Raw genomic sequence first — 19,407 nt, forward strand, 5'->3', positions numbered from 1 at the left:
GCTATCAAAGTTCTCAAAGCTGAAATGAAACATTTCTTTTCAGTTCAAAGACTTAACCAGAAGATAATTTTTTTTTTATAAGGGGAAGGAAATGGGATTTTATGTACTACCTTTTTGTGGATATAATCAAAGCGCCTTATTTTGTAGTTGGGGCAATGAAGGGTTAAGTGACTTGCCCAGAATCACAAGGAACTGCTGTGGGAATCAAATACAGTTCCCCTGGTTCTCAGACCACTGCACTAACCATGAGATCAGTGTTTTTCAACCTTTTTACACCTATGGACCAGCAGAAATAAAATAATTATTCTGTGGACCGGTATCAGTCCGTGGACCGGCGGTTGAAGAACACTGGGCTAAGTTGTGGACCAATCTCCACCCCAGGTCCCGCCCCATAATAGTACTAATTGCACCTTGCGCGTCCCTTGCCTCATCTGGAAGCCTTCCCTCTGATATTGCAACGTCAGAGAGAAGGCTTCCGGTGCAGGCGCAGGACGCCCATAGGAGCCACTGCTCTTGGCTTTGTGCACTAATGCCGCATCGATCGCACCGTGGACCAGCGGTTGAAGAACACTATTTTGGGCCTGATGCACATGCTGGCCCTGTGGGCCGGCAGGAAATTTCTGTGGACTGGCACTGGTCCATGGACCGGTGGTTGAAGAACACTGCATTAGATTACTCTTTCTCGGGATTGGAAACCTGTGCCCAGCAGGTGGCTCTCTGTATAGCTTGTAGAGGTTGTTTGTCAAACAGTAAGAACTATTGAAGATACTTGGAAAGAGATTTGTGCTTTTATATTTATCCAAAGCAATCTTCCCCCTCCTAAATATTCAGCACATAGCATGCAACTGTTAAAACCACTGATCACCTCAAGCTGAATCTAACCTCGATGTTCAATGCCAGGGGCCATGTCTGGGGAAAGGGTTTGAATATCCTGGTCAGATGTGACCCTGGAATAATATGGGTGCAGGCTCTCCCAGTTAGCTATGTGGGCACCAGAAGTGAATTGCTGATGCCCATATAACTGCTGACTCCTCCCTGGCTCTGCTCTTGGACTGACTCCAGCACAGTTGTGCCACAATCGGAGGGAATATTTAGTGGCAGTGTGCAAGATGTGCAGGAGCCTCCCTTGCCCACACAAGCCTCTTTCAATATCTACCCTTTATTTACTGTTTTTCAAATTATTCCCCCCCTCCCTCTTTTACAAAACCGTAGCATGGGTTTTAGCGCCAGCTGCAGCATTAACAGCTCCGACGCTCATAGTGAGCGTCGGAGCTGTTACTGCCGCAGCCATCACTAAAAACCGCATTACAGTTTTGTAAAAAGGGGGGTATAGTATGTTACCCACAAGTTTATGAAAATCATTTTATTAGATATCAAGGTGAGTAACACTGTGACAGATCTGGTGAACAGTGGTGGGTAAAAGATGCAGAGCAAGATTGTTGGTATTGGGTTGCATTTGGAATTTTCAGGTCGATATTCAGCCGAAATGGAGAGCGTTTTCTAAAACTGGCGTTAAAAATAAATATGAATATTCAGCAGTGCTATTGGGGTAAATCTGCAAGTGAGAGCCTCCTTTTAGCTGCGTCCATGCCATACAAATAACATGTATTCCAGAACAGCATCTGGATGTTTAGATTCTGTTATGGAATACTAGCATAACCCGGCATCACCGTGCCTTACATTTAAGTATGTTTAATTGCATCAACCATAGACCTGGTGTAACTGGGCACACCTAAATGCAGCAAAGGCACATGTAACTTACAGGATCACAGATGTCAAGTACACCGGGGAGTCCCTCTGGGTAAACCTGGCAAAAGGCAGAGAAAAATGCCTTTATCTAGGTGTGGTATAAAGACCCCCTAGACAACTGGAAGACATGGACGCAGAATTAATTGAAGACATAGAGAATATCACTCTACGAGGAGAAGCTGTACTGCTAGGGGACTTCAATATGCCTTATGCAGACTGGAACTCATTTTCAGCGACAACCAGCGGTAGCAGGAGGCTCTTAACCTCCATAAAGGGAGCACATCTCAAACAAATGGTAACGGAGCCCACTAGGGCCCAGGCGATTCTCGACCTGGTACTCACCAATGGGGAAAGCGTCTCAGAGGTCTCAGTAGGAGATACGCTAGCCTCCAGCGACCACAACATAGTATGGTTCAACCTTAGGAAAGGCTTCCCTAGATCAAACACGAAAACAAAGGTACTCAATTTCCGGGGCACAGACTTCGCACGCATGGGAGATTTCGTCCATCGGATGCTGCAGGACCAAGTGGAGACCGATGATGTAGAAGCTAAGTGGTTAACACTGAAATCAACCATACATGAAGCAACTAGCCGCTTCATAAAATCAGTAAATAAATGACAAAGAAACAATAAACCCCAATGGTTCACCGCGGAGATCTCGCACCTCATTAAGGAGAAGAAAAAAGCGTTTCTCTCCAAGCGCACAGAGAAAAGAGAGGCAAAGGTAGAATATAGGACCAGGTCTACAGCGGTCAAAATGGCAGTTAGGGAGGCAGTTAGGGAGTGGAAGAAATTCTGGCAAAAACATTAAAAAGGGGGACAAATCCTTCTTCAGGTATATTAGTGACAGAAAAAGGAACACAGGCGGGATAGTACACCTTAGAAGACCGGACGGAAGTTACGTGGAAGCAGATTCCGATAAAGCCGAACTACTGAATGAATACTTCTGCTCAGTCTTCACCTGTGAGGCACCGGGACACGGTCCGCAGTTGAAGGCAACACAAAGCACAGAAGACCCGTTTCAGAATTTTGAGTTCACACCAGGTGAAGTTTACAGTGAACTGGCAAGATTCAAGGTGAACAAAGCCATGGGACCAGACAATTTACACCCAAGAGTGCTCAGAGAATTGAGCGATGTCCTGGCGAAACCTTTGGCTGAGCTATTCAATCTCTCCCTAAGTAAGGGGAAAGTTCCCCTGGACTGGAAATTAGCTAATGTCATTCCTCTGCATAAAAAGGGTTGCAGGGCAGAGGCTGCGAATTATAGACCGGTGAGTCTCACATCAATAGAGTGCAAACTCATGGAAACACTAATTAAAAGCAAATTAGACACGATCTTGAATGAAGAGAATCTTCGGGATCCCAGTCAGCATGGATTCACCAAGGGTAGGTCCTGGAAATCCAATCTCATCAGCTTCTTTGACTGGGTAACAAGAAAGTTGGACTTGGGAGAGTCTTTGGACGTCGTGTACCTAGACTTCAGTAAAGCTTTTGACAGTGTCCCACACCGCAGGCTGCTAAGCAAGATGGAATCGATGGGGTTAGGAGAGACACTAACTGCATGGGTCAATGATTGGCTGAGTGGCAGACTTCAGAGGGTGGTGGTTAATGGTACCCTCTCTAAAACATCGGAGGTGACCAGTGGAGTGCCGCAGGGCTCGGTCCTGGTCCACTCCTTTTCAACATATTCATAGGGGATCTGACTCAAGGGCTTCAAGGTAAAATAACACTATTCGCAGATGAGGCCAAACTATGTAATATAGTAAGTGAATGCAGTTTACAGAATTATATGGCACAGGACCTGCTTACATTGGAAAGTTGGTTCTCAACCTGGCAGCTAGGCTTCAATGCTAAGAAATGTAAGGTCATGCACCTCGGAAGCGGAAATCCATGCAAGATGTACTTCTTGAACGGAGAAACTTTAACTAGGACTTCAGCAGAACAAGATTTAGGAGTAATCATTAGTGCAGACATGAAAACTGCCAATCAAGTGGAGAAGGCTTCATCTAAGGCAAGGCAGATATTGGGTTGTATCAATAGAAGTTTCGTCAGCCGAAAGCCTGAAGTCATAATGCCGTTGTACAGGGCCATGGTGAGACCTCATCTGGAGTACTGTGTGCAATTCTGGAGGCCACATTACAGCAAAGATGTGTGCAGAATTGAATCGGTTCAGCGGACGGCCACCAGGATGAACTCGGGGCTCAAAGGTCTCTCATACGAAGAGAGACAGAACAAATTGCAGCTCTACACTCTCGAGGAACGTAGGGAAAGGTGAGACATGATCGAAACATTTAAGTACCTCATGGGACGTGTCGAAGTGGAAGATGATATTTTCTTTCTCAAGGGACCCTCGGCCACAAGAGGGCACCCGCTCAAACTCAGGGGCAGAAAATTTCATGGCGACAAAGGAAAGTATTTCTTCACAGAGAGAGTGGTTGATCATTGGAACAAGCTTCCAGTGCAGGGTGATCGAGGCAAACAGCGTGCCAGACTTTAAGAATAAATGGGATACTCATGTGGGATCCCTACGAGGGTCAAGATAAGGAATTTGGGTTATTAGGGCATAGACAGGGAGTGGGTAAGCAGAGTGGGCAGACTTGATGGGCTGTAGCCCTTTTCTGCCGTCATCTTTTATGTTTCTATGAGTCGATATTCGGCTGGTGGCTCTTAGCGGTTTGCTGACCACTGCTGGCATCATTCCTGGAAATTCATTGCTAGGCTCTATCTGGGCCTCGGCATTGGATATCCGGCTTTACAGAGCTGGTTAATGTACAGTCGGTTAAGACCGATTAGCACTTAACTGGCTATGCGATACCACATAAAGATAGGACAGCCTTTTATGCAATCCCATTTGTGTGGTTAACCTCAGAATGCCCCCAAAACAGCCAATTTTCAGTTAGGCGCTAACTGGTTATTTTCAGCAGCACTAACCAGTTAAGTGACACTGAATATGAGTGAATAGCCCTGAACAGCAATTTAAGTAGCCAGGAGCTATTTCTGGCTGGTTAAATTATGTTGAATATTGACCCCCACAATATTCTATAACTTAATGTGTGTGACTGAGAGGCATGCCTATGTTCTGTCCAGAATTGGATGATTTATCAGTGCCATTTCATCGCAGGCCATTTCATTACAGCCACAATGATTCGTCCTCTCCATGACAGCCATGATGAATCGTGCCTCACCTTTTCCACCCCCACACTGGTGCCTCTCTTCTTCTCCCTGCCTATGCCTGTCTTCCTCACCTTCCGCCAATTCCTCTTCTCCTCTCGGCGCACTCCCCCCGCCCCCAAACATACCTCTTGAATAGTTTAGCAGCTTGTGCATGATCTTCCACCCCCTGCTCGGCCAGTCTTGGCTCCCTTCTAAGGACCAGAAAGTGACATCAGAGGGGAGCCAAGGCCGGCGTGAGCAGGGCTTAAGTGCAGGCTGAGGGTGCTCTGAGTAAGAGCCCTAGGGGTATCAGGGCACAGATGCTCTCCAGACATGGCCCCAAGTTAAAAGTTTTTCAAAACCTGGACATGTCCAGGTAAATCCAGACATCTGGCAACCCTTCTTATTGCTCCCTGTGGCATAGTCACAGTGTAAGGGGCCATCACAAAAGCAGAGGAGTGAAGGGTTCTACGTGAATATTTTCTATCTCGTGTATTTTTGAAGTGGGTATTGTAAGTAAAAGCACCCTCTGGAGGTCACCATGCAGAAGACATTCTCACTCACAAGTAACCTCACAATTTCTTAGGACAGAAAATACAAAAAAATAAGACAAGACGCTCATTCAGCATGGCTCCTAAGAATTGGAGCCTAGAATTACCACTCAGACAAGGAATCCTTTTTCCTTCTTTATTCTGTGTACTAGCCTACATAAACACATCAGCATTGGCTCTCCCTCTGATGTCACTTCTGGGTCTCGCACCTAGGAAGTGACATCGGAGGGAAAGCTGACATCTATACAGGTAGTGAGTTGGTGATACTACTTGCACCAGGGAAGTTAAAAAAGGTATGGGCTAGGGAAGGGGTGCACATGTGCAGCAGGGAAGGAGCGAGGGGGGGAGGGGAGGGCAGGGAAAAGGCACCACTGCCCCAGGTGCCTCTCACCCTCACTACACCACTGTATGCAAGTTTGTTAAATCTGTATTCCTTCCTGCCTCATTTGCACATTAGGACACACTTGTCATCTTGCTGCATGCACATATAAGGGCACTTAACTATAATGGGTTCTTTTTGTTTCATGCAGGTATGACCATAGATGAGGTGCGTCAGTATGAGAAGGAAACACAGGAAGCCACAAATGAGAAGATTGGGATGGTGATGCCAACTATTTCCATCAGCACCGTTGACCAGCCTTCTGCCACCCACAGTGCCCCAGCCAGTGCTCCATCCACACCACTCAGCGGTGATCCTCCAGATTTTCTCAACATACCCAAGGACAGACCCCGGAAAAAATCGGCTCCTGAAATGCTGACACTGCCAGAGTTGAGGGAGCGTGGAAATGCTGAGTAATTGGCTTCCAGAACTGAGATGCCCTTTAAATATGCACAGGTCCTAAACAGGCACACCCCAAAGAAAATGAATTGTTCATATTCCCACCCCTAAAACATTGAATAATTCTAAATTATCATGCCCCTTAACCAGGCCTGCTCTAGAAGAAGCAAATTTCAGCTATAGTTCTCGGTCTCAACTCACAAAGAGCACGATCTTATCACTGAAAGCCATTCCCTGTTTAGTATAGACAGCGTTCTTCATACCAGCTCAGGGAAGGATCACCACCCCCAATCCTCACTGCTAGGGACATAGCACTCTCCCATCTTTAGCATAGGGAGGGGATGGCAAAATTTCCTGACATTACTGCTGGGAGAGGACTACAACTTCCCACCTAAGGTTTAGGGATCATAGAAAGAAGATAACGCAGCCTCCCCATCCCCACTGCGGGAAAGTGTCCCATATCCATGTCCTGTTTTCTTTAGCAGTTTTACTGAGGTGAGGTTATGCATCAGCTGGACAAGCCATGGAACTTGCCATACGCCATTCCTGTACAGTGCAATTATGACCCATATGAAACATTGTCACAGTGGGAAACCTGGTATGTGATGACCTGAGGCTGCTGCTGGTGCTAGAATTCAGTGCAACTATTGAGATGAAGAGTGTTAGCATGGAAAGTTGTTTAACATGGCATAGCTCTTGTTTAGCGATGCCTGGAGCCTGTATCATACTTGTTCTGCTTGCCTTGTTCCTTAGTGATACAGGAGAGGAGAGCCATCTTGTCCTCAGAAGGGACTCTCATATTTCTCATCTGATACCATTTTATTGTTGGGGAATTGAAGCAAATGGCCTCTCCTTTCAAAATTTTATAGTATTGCCTTGTCAGTGGTTGACATAACAATATGAACAGAGAAAAAGCTCGTTAGCAAAGAATAAATTAATGTTATTGAAGAGGGCAGATGGAGAAAAACCAGAGGTGGTATTATAGCTCTGTCTTGGATGGGGAATATCCATTCAATTCATCACCTGGTCCAGGCTCCTTAAGGGAAGAAAGCAACCATATACCGTAAATGTAAACCGTTTACCTATCACAGCTGGAAACTTTTTTCATAGTTGCCAAAATCCATATTCCCCATGAAGACATATTGGACTGTGAATGCAGTAGATCCCATAGCTCTGATGGCTAGAGCACTGGATCATGCCTGGAGAACAGGCATGGGTATGAGTATTGTTCTGATCTAGAGAATGACATGGGGACAAATTGTTCCCTGCCCCATTCCTGCAAGCTCCATCCTCTGCACAAGCTTCAAACACTTTAAAATCAGAAGTATTTGAGGCTTGTACTTAAGTTAAGGCGGAGCTTACAGGATTGGGGCAGGGACAGTGACAAAACTCATGGGGACGGGACAGGGAAATTGTGTTCCTGGGGGAACTGGGACAAATTTGTGGCCGTGTCATTCTGTACTCTACATCTTTGTGGTGTTTTTTCCCCCCAGCATACTATAAAGATATATTTGACACAGAAAGGGGCAGAGTATTTTGCTTGGATGACTAGGTTAGTTCTTTAGTGAAAATTTTGGCAGGGCAAATTGTTTAGTTTTTGTTGGAATTTAGCCATGACATCAAGAATAAAACCCTTGCCCTTGTGAAAACTGCCATGGGAGCATTCATTCTCAGTTCAAATTTGAAAGGGGAAAAAACTCTAAACTGAGGCATTGCTTGTACACAGTCTAATTCAACGGCTCTGCTTTGGACTCGGAGCACTTGTGATTCATAGAAGGAACTATTCCTGTGGAGGAGGGGAAGGGACAGACAACCGTGATGCCTTCAAGTCTTTAGCAAGTTAATATGTAGGTATCCAGTTATCTTATGTTTTCATATATTTAGGGCTTCTGATCCTAGGTGTTTCTAGTGTAAAATTTTAGGTGTTTTCAAAGGATCAAAAAACGGGTTTATTGGTGTATATGTTGCAAAGACAATTTTAGTAGCTCTTTAGGTGAATTCCATACAGTGACCCAAAACACAATTTTCCACTCAGCCCTTTTCAAGCCACTGCAGGAGCATCGGTCCCTTCTCCAGCCTCTGAGCCCCTAACATCACGACAGCCTCTTCCTGCCCAAGCACCACCCACTACAGCAGCAGGAGCTTGTGCTTTTACTCTGGCCACTCTGTGTGGCTGGCGAGAACAGGAAGTGCTTGTCTGTGCCATTTAAAAGCTTTCTGGCAGGAGTAAGAGCATAGCACAAGCTCCCACCACCACAAAGGGACTGTCATGATGGTTAGCTCCAGTGATATCATCAGAATGCCGAGCAAAAAGCAGGTTTTTGGGGAGGGAAAGAAGGGTTATTTTAAACTGAGAACCTCAGAACCCCCTTTAGATGTGTTTTATCAGGCTTTTCAGTTATATTGGGAAAAATTGGAAGCCCTACATATGTCCCATTATGTTTCATAGCTACCACAATAGCTCCATTATCTAGGATTAAATTCATATCCTTCCTCTTATACTTGTCCCCTGATTATGCTGGGTCCTTTTTCTTTCTCTGCTCTCCAGACTATTTCTTTAACATCAGTAGAAAAGAAATGTGCTGGGCAAAAGTGGAAAAAAAGCAATTTTCAAGGGGCAGCTAGTGCCATGGCTCCTATCTCTAAACCTCACAGTCTGCAAAAGTCTCTTAATAACTGCGGCAAAGAGAGAACATTAATGAACTTAATTGACTGAGAAATACATTTATTTCTTTAGAACTAAGTTGCACCACTCGTCTCTGATCCTGTTTATTAAAACCATAATGTTAGTCTGTCAGATTGATGTTACCCTGATTTTTCTATCTCTAGCCATGACGATCTTCTGGGATTTGTAGTGTTTTTCTTTAGAGTTAGGGTCATCCACTCCCTAGTGCCCTTCAGTGTAGTTGCTTTTAAGCTTCATGCCTTAAGGCAGTGTTTCCCAAGTCGATCCTAGTTTTCAGGATATCTACAAAGAATATGCTTGCAATTGATTTGTATACATTGCCTGTTGTGTGCAAATCGCTTTTTTGCTTAGTCATTGCGACTAGCAAGGGGGTACTTCAGGACCAATTTAAGAAACACTGCCTTAAGATAAAAGTACTACCAGGCTTGTTTCACCCATCACTTCCATGGATTTATGGTCTTGTTTTTCATTAAACAAACTGAAACAAAGCTGTAGATCAAGGCTTTCCAAACAGTGGGTCACAGCCCAAATGGGGTTGCAAAACCCATTTGGGGATCTGAAACTGGGTGGGCTGTCCAAAGAAACATCAACAATTGTGTACTTTCTGTGGTCACAATATTAGGTTAGCGCTCACATAAAATTTGATAAGGACTGCTATAGAGACAGTGGGACAAAATTTGGACTAACTAGGCCTGTCCTTTATGGCAGGGAACTTGTTGGCAGCCATTTTAAACAGCTGTGTGGATGATTCTGCTGAGCAATTCATGCAAATTTTATGCTTGTTGTTGACCAGGTGCAGAGACCTTTCCTGAATTTTGCACACAAGGTCCTCTTTTACCAAAGCATTCAAAGGTGGTGTCATTTAATTTCCTAACTCCATCCACCACTGTAAAGAGCAAATCCCCAAAAAGCCAACTTTGCAACCTTCCAGTTGTTCCCCCATTTAATTCTGAAGATTTTTGTTGATATTCCGTGTGAGTTTTGATGTTGACATTTGAAAGGTTGCAAAACAAATGCTGAGATTAGAGGATACAACATCAAGAGTAAATTTAGCTGTTCTAAGGGATGAGCCTGCAAATCGCAATATAGAGGAACCCACTTGGAGAAGAGCAACTTTATGTAGTGAAAGATGACCACTCCAGAAGCTCTCAAGCTTTTTGTGGAAAATTTCATGCAACTTGGAAGTACAGGGATATATTTTAGTAGCTTAATTTGCCTTATAATTCAAGTACTGTTTGGGTTCAGATTGGAAATACCTTCCAAGGTCCCAGATTTTCAAGCCCTAGAAAGAATTCATCTGTACGTCCATCTCACCAGATTTTTAAGGTGCTCATTAAAAAAAAAAAAATGCATACGTCCAAAATTGTCAAAACGTCCAAGTGCCAATTTTCAAAACCAAGCATTTAGACATCATCCAGGGCATTCACCCTCCTGGACATCTAAATGTTAAGGGGGCATGTAAGAGGCGTGATTTGGGCAGATTAGCATTTGGACATCTTGCAGGGATAATCAAACTTTTCCCAAGATGCCCTTTAGACATCCCAATCTAAACCTGTTTTAAAAGCGTTTTAAATGCCACAAAGGTACCCAAACTGACCAGATGACTACTGGAGTGAGGAAAGCATAGCCCACCTCCACACTCCTCCAGTAGCCACTGACCCCCAACACCCCCCATCAAAGATGTGAAAGAAACAGTACTTAGCCTCTGTGACAGCTGCAGATATGGGACATCCTAGTAAAGCAGCAAGCAGGAGTCTGGAGTAGCCTGGTGGGTATAATAGGTTTGGGGGGAGTTTTGGAGGGCTCACCATACACTAAAAGAAGGTTTTGGTGAAATATGTACCTGGCACCATTTATGTGAAGGTCACAGCAGTGTCCTCTAAGGTGTCTCACTGCCCTGTTGGCATGTCTGTGTGACCAGCCAATTAAGATGCTGGTCTCTCCCATGTCCAAGTGAGCTTGATTTGGACATTTTGAACTTGGATGCTTCTGTATTTGAAAATGGCCAAAAAAGTTAGATATCCGAAGGGCCAAGATGTCTAAAAAGATAATTTTTAAAAAAATTTTTGGATATCTAGCAGTTTCAAAAATGGACATTTTCCCGTCAGACTTAGACTCACTATCGAAAATGCCCCTCTAAATCTGTAAGTATGAAATATTTTCTTTGTCTCTGAAAAATTGTACGTGCCCCATCTGTGAAGAACCAGGTTGTACTGTTTTCTCACCATGTCAAACACTATTGTACTCCTTGATCCCCTTCTCTAAAAACATGATGTCAGACTATTATACATATGTGTATACTTGCTGCAACTTTTGTGTATATTTCTTTCACCTATAAAAAAAAAATAACCCTTTTTATGCGTGAAAGAAGCAAGTGTTTCCAGATTCCATTCCAAGAGCCTTGGGCCCTAACAGTCAACTGGGAACAAAACAAGCTGATTGTTTCCACCCTATACCATTTCACTGAGTTCTAACACAGTAGGAAAAGCTGATGAGCTTATACCAGTAAATAGTATATTACTGAGGGAAAAATAACTTGTTCTAGCTGTGGTCATGATTGACTGGAAACAGAAGCAGTACTTGATGCATAGTTTGCATAACGAATGTATATTCCATGAATGTATCCGCAAATATGTAGCATTTCCAGCGTCAGTACTCAACAACTCCTTACCCCTTCCAACACTCCCCAATCTTTTTTGGCCATAGCTGTTATACTGCTTCCTCTTGCTTCTCCCTCCTTCAGTTTTCCTTCCCCTGTTTCTGTCTTCAGTCTTCTCTAACCCCCACCCCATTTCTTTCCTATTATTTGTCTCCTAAAGTGTTGCTGTATTTTTCATTTCCCTTTCGCCTGATGTTGACGAAAGGGTTTATATTATTAGAAACAATTGCCCTTAGGGCTCTGAATTCATTCTGGTGTCAATATGTTTTGGTTTATCCCTGTCTATACAGAGAATTCCCATCCTCAGCAGATCACTGCCTCATCATTTTCTTCCCCATCTTCTGTAACCAAGGACGGTGGGAAAATACGGTTTTGTGTTTGAGATTTTTTTTTGTCTGTTTTGAATAAATATGTTTCTGCTTCTATGTTCAGTAAATACCAGAAAGAGTACACCTGCTAAATAGATGGAAAACAGCTCCGAAAGATAGTATGAGTCCTAGCCCTGGACTAGGTTCCCACTCTGGCCTCTTACTGCACACTTTTAAGTTATGAGACCTTTTCAGAAATAAATTTTAAATAAAAATCATCCTAAAAGAGTTCTAGTATTTTTTTGTGGCTTGAATTAAAACAATTCTTCCCTAGATAAAGATCATAATTACCTCATTCTTAGGCTTTTCTCTAACTAGAAATGTAAGTGAAGTGCGAAGGGGTGCTGAAATCAATAAATAACCCCAACAGCCTCATATGTTGTGCCTGCATGCCACTAAAAAGGAAGGTGTGGGCAATATTTTTGTTTCATTCATTATTAGGGGTTTTGTAGAGGGGGAGTTCCTTGGAGTCTGAAGTCTTCAAGGAGGTGGAGGCTTAGGGAATTAGATCAATGGTTAACTAGGAAGTAAGAAAAACAGTTCTTTCCAGACTCAGGCCCTGATGCTCAAAATTCCAACAACCCGGTAAAAAAAAATACCGAGTTGGGAGCGATTATTCTATAGCGGGTGATGCTCAGCACAAATCATATGCATTCTATTTGAATGGAGTCACCCGGTAAAGGGACAGGGGGAGAGCGGAGCCATGATCAGCTGATCGTGGCTCATTCCTGCTTTTTTGTTTGTTTTAGCTGGATATGAGCACAACTGTTGTACATGTGTTGTGTGCGTGTCCCGCAGATAGGTGTGGAACATACACTCACACAGCACATGTACAAACAGCTATCAGCAGCTCCAGACCTGCTGGCAAAGGTAAATTTTGCCCATAAGTGGTGGGTTTTCCCTTTTGAGTATTACAAGGAGTGTTCATTTAAATACCAATGAGCTCCTTGTCTAGGGTTCTCGGTGGCTGCTACAGCAATCGATAAGAACCCTTTCGTGTATCAGAGGCTGAGCTGCCAGGCAAGTAAGGCAGGATACGATCAGTCATATGTGCACGGCAGACTTTTGTGCATTGAGGCCTCAATCTTCATGCTCTGTTTTATATAGCTCTTGCTCTTGGTACAGAAATCATTTAGTTCTGTTTACTTTGATGTATTCCTTCAGCAGAACTGTCTAGAATGTGGCAAGGTTGCAGCAGCTGTTAGTATATTGATAAATATGTGGGTTTTAGGCCGGGAATATGGAATCTCACATGCACACACACATACGTATATAATTAGCTGACATGCTCTCCAGGGACTTGGTTGCTTCCACTTGAGGGAGCAATGAGCTAACAGAAAATTTATGCTCTTATCGTGCTTAATATAGAAAAGCCTGGAGTCTAGCAGATGTGCATACGTGAGCAAGTCACAGCATAGTCAAATCCAACGTCACACAGACCACCTCTGTCACTCGTACTCTGTGGTACTATAAGATACCATCATTGCTATACAGGTAACATAAAGCAGATCATACAGTCAAGATAAATCATTTCTAGTAATCACAGTACAACATGTTTAATATGAGAAGGCTAAGAACAAGAAGGGGGTTTGGATTTAAAAGCAATCAAAGAAGTGGGTCTTGAACTGGGTTTTCAACACATCCAGAGATGCAGCAAGATGCATCAGCTCCAGGGACACTTCAGAAAAATAGAAGTCTGGAGATAGCAGGGGAGGATATATGAGTGCGCACCATGAATACGAAATGAGAAAATAATACCTGAGATGTTAACACGGGACCCATCCTCTGACAAATGGAAAGCAAGCAGTAAGTTTGGATTTGTTACAAAGCCCAGGTTTATGAAAGGACAATGGCTCAAGAGTCAGATTTTAATAGGTGCCAAAGATCTGCCTCTGTTGCAGTGCTTTAGTCTAGGCCTGCCACTATGGTGGTGCTGTCCTGTTCAGTCCTCAAGTAACAGCCACTGTGATGAGAAAAATCAGCATCAGCCCTCCCCCCCCCCCCCTTTCACATGGGTTTCCTGTGAGATGATGCTTTGGGACTTGCAGTAGATTTTGTTGTAGGCCACTTAATAGGTGAAAGCAGGGGTGATCAAAAGAGGGGAGAGGGGCAAAAGACCCCTTCTCCCTTGTTGCCTCTGGGTATCCACAAATGAAATCTTCCCTAACTTATCCTACATAGGACTAAACACCACAGAGAGTATACAGAATACCCACTAATATCAGAAACAATATGGGGCTCATAATTGAAACAGAAATGTCTACAAATCCACTCAAATTAGCACTTGGATGATCAAAAAAACAGGTTGTCCAAGTGCCGATAATCGAAATGGGTTTTTAGACATATCCAGAGACTTCTTAGGCCTCTGAATCTCACTGTGCGCCCAGAGCAGAAAGGAGTGTTTTTGGAAGTGTGGTTAGGGCAGGATGTGGTCCAACCTAGACTTAGTCGTACTGCAGGAATAATCCAAAGTTTTACGAGGCTGCCTGGTCGGAATTTATACATTGTGACTTAGGCAATCTAAGCACAAGTCTAAGTGCCCAGAAGATATCCAAAGTGACCAGATAACGACTGCAGACACAAAGTACAGATCCATATACACTCCCCCAGTGATCACTGTGCCCCCCTCCCATCATAAAAATTGGACTAAAACCATACATACCTCCCTCTAGAACATCAGCACCTGGCATAGGAAAGCCTAGTAGAGCTGCACAGAGGTGGCTTAACTAGCCTTGGGGCTGGGCTAATGAACCATAGAGAGGAGGACCCAGGTCCATAAGGCACTCTAACCACTGCATTCATGGTGGAAAATGTGAGTCCACCAAAACCCTACTGTATTGCCATATAGGTGGCACCTGCAGCTGTGAAGTGCTATTGGGGTTGTAGACAGGTGGGTATAGTAGGTTTTGGGGGCTCACCATGACCTGCAAGGGAGTTGTGAGATGTTTATGTGGCACCTTTTCTGTGATGTTCACAGCAGTGCCCAGTAAGGTGCCCCACTACTCTGTTGCCATGTCTGGGTGGCTAGTCCACCACTTCCATGTCCAAAAGGCGTCTAGGTGTTTGGGACTTGAACCATTTTTATGGATGAGAATGTAGTATAAAGATAGACATATTAGCGATCTGGACGATCAAATGGAAGTAGACAATTTTTGGAAAAAAAAATTGGGGGATGTATTTTTTGAGAATGGACTTTGGACGCTGCCAATGTGGGTGACTAGTGCCCTAGGCCCAAAATGGACTTAGACATTTGTTTTGATTATGCCCCTCCACATGTACACAAACTAAGTTTCACCCTGCAACTTTAAATTCAAATTGTTCATGTGGTTCACCAGATCTGCAAAATATGCCGATTTCCAAAGCCACTCGGTATCTGATAAAAGTGGTTCATAATGGTTTTTCTCAGTAAGAAATATATCAATTTCATTCCTGAGATGAAAAAAGCATGAAAGAACCTTTCAACAGCTAAGCCATCAAACTGCTGTATAATATGTCAAGTCAACATTCTCGGAATCACATTCCTTGAGAAAAGACCGAAACGGATGATGATTAAGTGCATGAGAGCAAATTAAATTTAACATAGAATTAACAGGTTTCAAGACACAGCTCATATCAACATATTTTCCACAAAGTGATTGTTGGTGGGCGCCTCCAAAATAGCTTAAGTATATGTTGACCTTGAGGACTATCCAACCTTTTGTGAATTTTAGGCAACATATTTATCACTGGAATGATAGGAAGCCTCAGATTCAAACATCTAAATTCTCATGAAGTCAATAAACCTTTTTTAATGTCATCTTCAGGGAGTCACAAAATATCCGACTGTAGATCAGTGGTCAGGACCTTGTCCAATTTAAAATATGTAGTGTTATCAGCCTATTGGATTTAGACTTCCTGGATGTAATCCGTAATATTAAGAACAACCACAGCTCCATCTTTAACCACTTTTTTAATGACCACATCATGATTAGATCTCAACCTGGACAAAGAAACATATTCTTCATGTAATGTTACTTTTATGTGTTTTCCAGAAATTAATATTAAACTTGTCTGTGATATCCCGAAGAACCAGTGTCTTAAATGCATTCATGATGGGATCTAATGGGATAGGAGGAATCCAATTTGATTTAGGTGAAAATATGAAATGATCAATCTCACAATCTTTGTCATGAAAATAAATTTCCAATTGTAACATTCTCACAAAATATTCTAGATTAAACTTTTGAAGATCAAAACTTTTTGTCAGAACATAAGATACACCCTTGGATAAAAGGGAGATATTATCCAAAGGAAAATGAATTGATCACCACTGCCTTGTTTGGTGTGTGACCTCTAATCATGCGCATCGTAGAAACTGAAAACAACTATCCAAGCAATTTAGAAATATTTTCTCTTTAGGATCTGAAGTAACACTTATCCAATCTGGCAGGGAGGGTGATTCTGAGGTCATTCATTAGCTTTCACCTCTGCAGTGGCGTACCTAGGGTATGTGGCACCCGGGGCCCATCATTTTTTGACACCCCCCCCCCCCCCCCATGTAAAAAATTTTTTTTTTTTTTTTTTTTTGCAATAACCATGAAATGGAATAAATGGTCAGAATAGAAACAGGCAGTGAAAATTTTCTTTTATTGAACCTCATATATGTAACCATTATTCCAAACATAACATAACATAAATTATGTCTAAATTGTCATGACATTAGAAGTACATATGGAGTAGTTGCAGGTGATGCTTGGGACAGTTCTGATTGTGTTAGTTCGGTTTTATGTGTTTTTTGAATAGAAGGGTTTTTATTTCTTTTTGAAGGTTTTGCAGTCTGTGGTTGATATCAATTGGTTGTAGAGTTGGGGGTCGAGTGTTGCAGCTCGAATGGCTAGGAGGTTGTCGAACAGTTTTTTTCTTTTGACGTTTTTGGTTGGAGGGTGTGTGAATGGTGCACAAGTTCTCCTATGTCTGTTTGAAGTGGATTGAATTATTTAGCTGAAGAAATTAGTTACCCCCCATTCCACACACATTAATTCTCTTCCATTTTTGTTCCCATTATAAAAAACACTGATAAGTTCCCAGAAAAAAAATACATTAAAATAAGAAGTGAAAACAAAGGCCCCTACAGATGAGAACATAACATAAGAATAGCCTAACTGGGTCAGACCAATGGTCCATCATGCCCAGTAGCCCATTCTCATGGTAGCCAATCCAGGACACTAATACCTGTCAAAACCCAAAGAGTAGCAACATTCCATGCTACCGATCCAGGGCAAGCAGACACTTCCCCCATGTCTTAATAACAGATTATGGACTTTTCCTCCAGGAATTTGTCCAAATCTTTCTTAAAACCAGCTACACTATCTGCTTTTACCATAACTTCTGGCCACTTCATTTTTAAGTTTAGATCTTTCCTTTCAAACAGAGACCTTGCTAGATGTCAAATACAGCACAAGGTAACTTCACATGGACTTAGCTGTGCAGGAAATGTGAATCTCCTCATACACCCACCATATAGTGCAAAAATGTGCAAAGGTCTGTTTTTTTCTTTCGATCACTACATAGCCTAATGCCACACAAGCAGCGCTGTTACAAACATATTCTGTAGGTCAATGCTAAGGATAACAAAGTTTCCTTCCTTGGACCAGAAGGAGATAAACCACTGGAAGAGATCCCAAAACAACACCCAAAGACCCACTCAGTGTGTGAATCAGTTGAGTGGAGTGGACTAACTGGGGGGTGGAAATGGGCCCGGAGTTTGCTCAGCAGAATTTCCCAGACCACCTCTTCCTCTCAACACATTGACACGCTGCCACCATCACCACTAGGAACACCTCACTGGGTAGGCCAGCTATGCTATAAACTTTATAAAACACATTATTATATTTTCTTATAAAGCACATATTTTAACTGACCTCTCTGACATCCTCAGCCTTTCCATTCACAAAAATAGAAGGAAGAAAAGTTCCCATTTCCTGCTGTCTCATGTCCCCGGCCTATACAATATTTTTTTTCTGCAGACCCTTCAAAAGTCTGACCAAATCCTCGTTTCACTTGCATTATAAAGTACTGAGGATGCCATCTCTCCCCAATCCCAGGTCCTAAAGTCTAAGACAGTAGCGCAAACTAATGCTGCCAGATACAGGGAAAAAAAATTTTGATTCGATTCAGCCCTATTGAATTGGTTTTTCAATTCGATTTTCCTGCCCAGTTGGGTGATTTTTTTTCAAAACTCCTGGTGGGTTTTATAGCTTTTTCACCCCCTTTGGCTTCTCCTAACCACACTGGCGCTGTGGTGTAAATAAAATAAAGAAACAAAAAGGACTTTTCCTCTTTCTGTTAAATCCTAGCTCACGTTTGCAGTCCAACACCAGCTCTGGCAGGATACACATTTCAAATCTGACATGTTATAATCACAAAACAGAAAATAAAATTAATTTTTCTACCTTTTGTTGTCTGGTTATATTTCAAATTTTGTTGGTCCAAGGCTCTGGTTTTCTTCTGATAACTTGCTTGCCAGGGTCTCCTTCTTTCTGCATGCTAACCATCCATCTGCCAACTCTGTCCTCCCTTTCCATTTCCCTTCCCTTCCCAGGAAGTCTGGTATCTTTCCTTTTTTTCATCTCCCTCCACAGATCCACCTTTTCTTAAATACCCTTTCATCCGGCATCTCTCCCTCCTTCCCCACCATCCCAGAGTCCACCATCTCTCCGTTTCTTTTCCTAATTACCCTCCTATCCAGTATCTCTATCCCTCCTCCACACCATCCCTTGTGTCCAATTTCTCTCCCTTTCTGTTCCTTCCCTCCCTAAATCCCATGGTCCATCATCTCTCTCCCTCTCCTCTATTTTCAGACCCATTATTTCTTCCCCCCCCAAAGTTTGGCATATGCATGTCTCTTTGAACACCCCCTTCCCTCTGTGTACTTCTAAATCATGGTCCCCCCCCAAAGGCCTGTCCCCCCTTAAAGGTCTGCCTGTCCCACCTTGAAGGCCTGCACCCCCCTTGAAGGCCTGTCCCTTCCCCTTGTAGGCCTGTCCCCCCCTTGAAGGCCTGCCTGCCTGTCCCCCCTTGAAGGTCTGCACCCCCCGAAGGCCTGCACCCCCCGAAGGCCTGTCCCCCACTTGAAGGCCTGTCCCACCCCCTTGTAGCTTCCCCCCCCCCCCCCTTGTAGGCCTGTCCCCCCTTGAAGGCCTGCCTGCCTGCCTTTCCCCCCTTGAAGGCCTGTCCCCCCTTGAAGGCCTGCACCCCCTTGAAGGCCTGCACCACCCCCCTCGAAGGCCTGCACTCCCTTGAAGGTCTGCACCCCCCCCGAAGGCCTGTCCCCCACTTGAAGGCTTGTACCACCCCCTTGTAGCTTCTCCCCCCCTTGTAGGCCTGTCCCCCCCCTTGAAGGCCTGCCTGCCTGCCTTTCCCCCCCTTGAAGGCCTGCACCCCCTTGAAGGACTGCACCCCCCCCGAAGGCCTGCACTCCCTTG

The 19,407-nt window shown here is 43.6% G+C and overlaps 1 protein-coding gene across 2 annotated transcripts in view; it reads left to right on the top strand.

Moving 5' to 3' along the window:
• The window catches only part of LOC117345442 (cytoplasmic phosphatidylinositol transfer protein 1-like), a 207,958-nt gene extending 197,693 nt beyond the window's left edge, over window positions 1-10,265 (top strand). For both annotated transcript variants that reach the window (XM_033914066.1, XM_033914064.1), the window contains one exon: window positions 5,984-10,265. In XM_033914066.1, coding sequence (XP_033769957.1) covers window positions 5,984-6,249 — 266 coding nt within the window. In that variant the 3' untranslated portion in view covers window positions 6,250-10,265. The remainder of the gene's footprint in view (window positions 1-5,983) is intronic.
• Window positions 10,266-19,407: the final 9,142 nt, after the last annotated feature.

This window comes from Geotrypetes seraphini, chromosome 11, assembly GCF_902459505.1.
Source record: "Geotrypetes seraphini chromosome 11, aGeoSer1.1, whole genome shotgun sequence".
Lineage (NCBI taxonomy): Eukaryota > Metazoa > Chordata > Amphibia > Gymnophiona > Dermophiidae > Geotrypetes > Geotrypetes seraphini.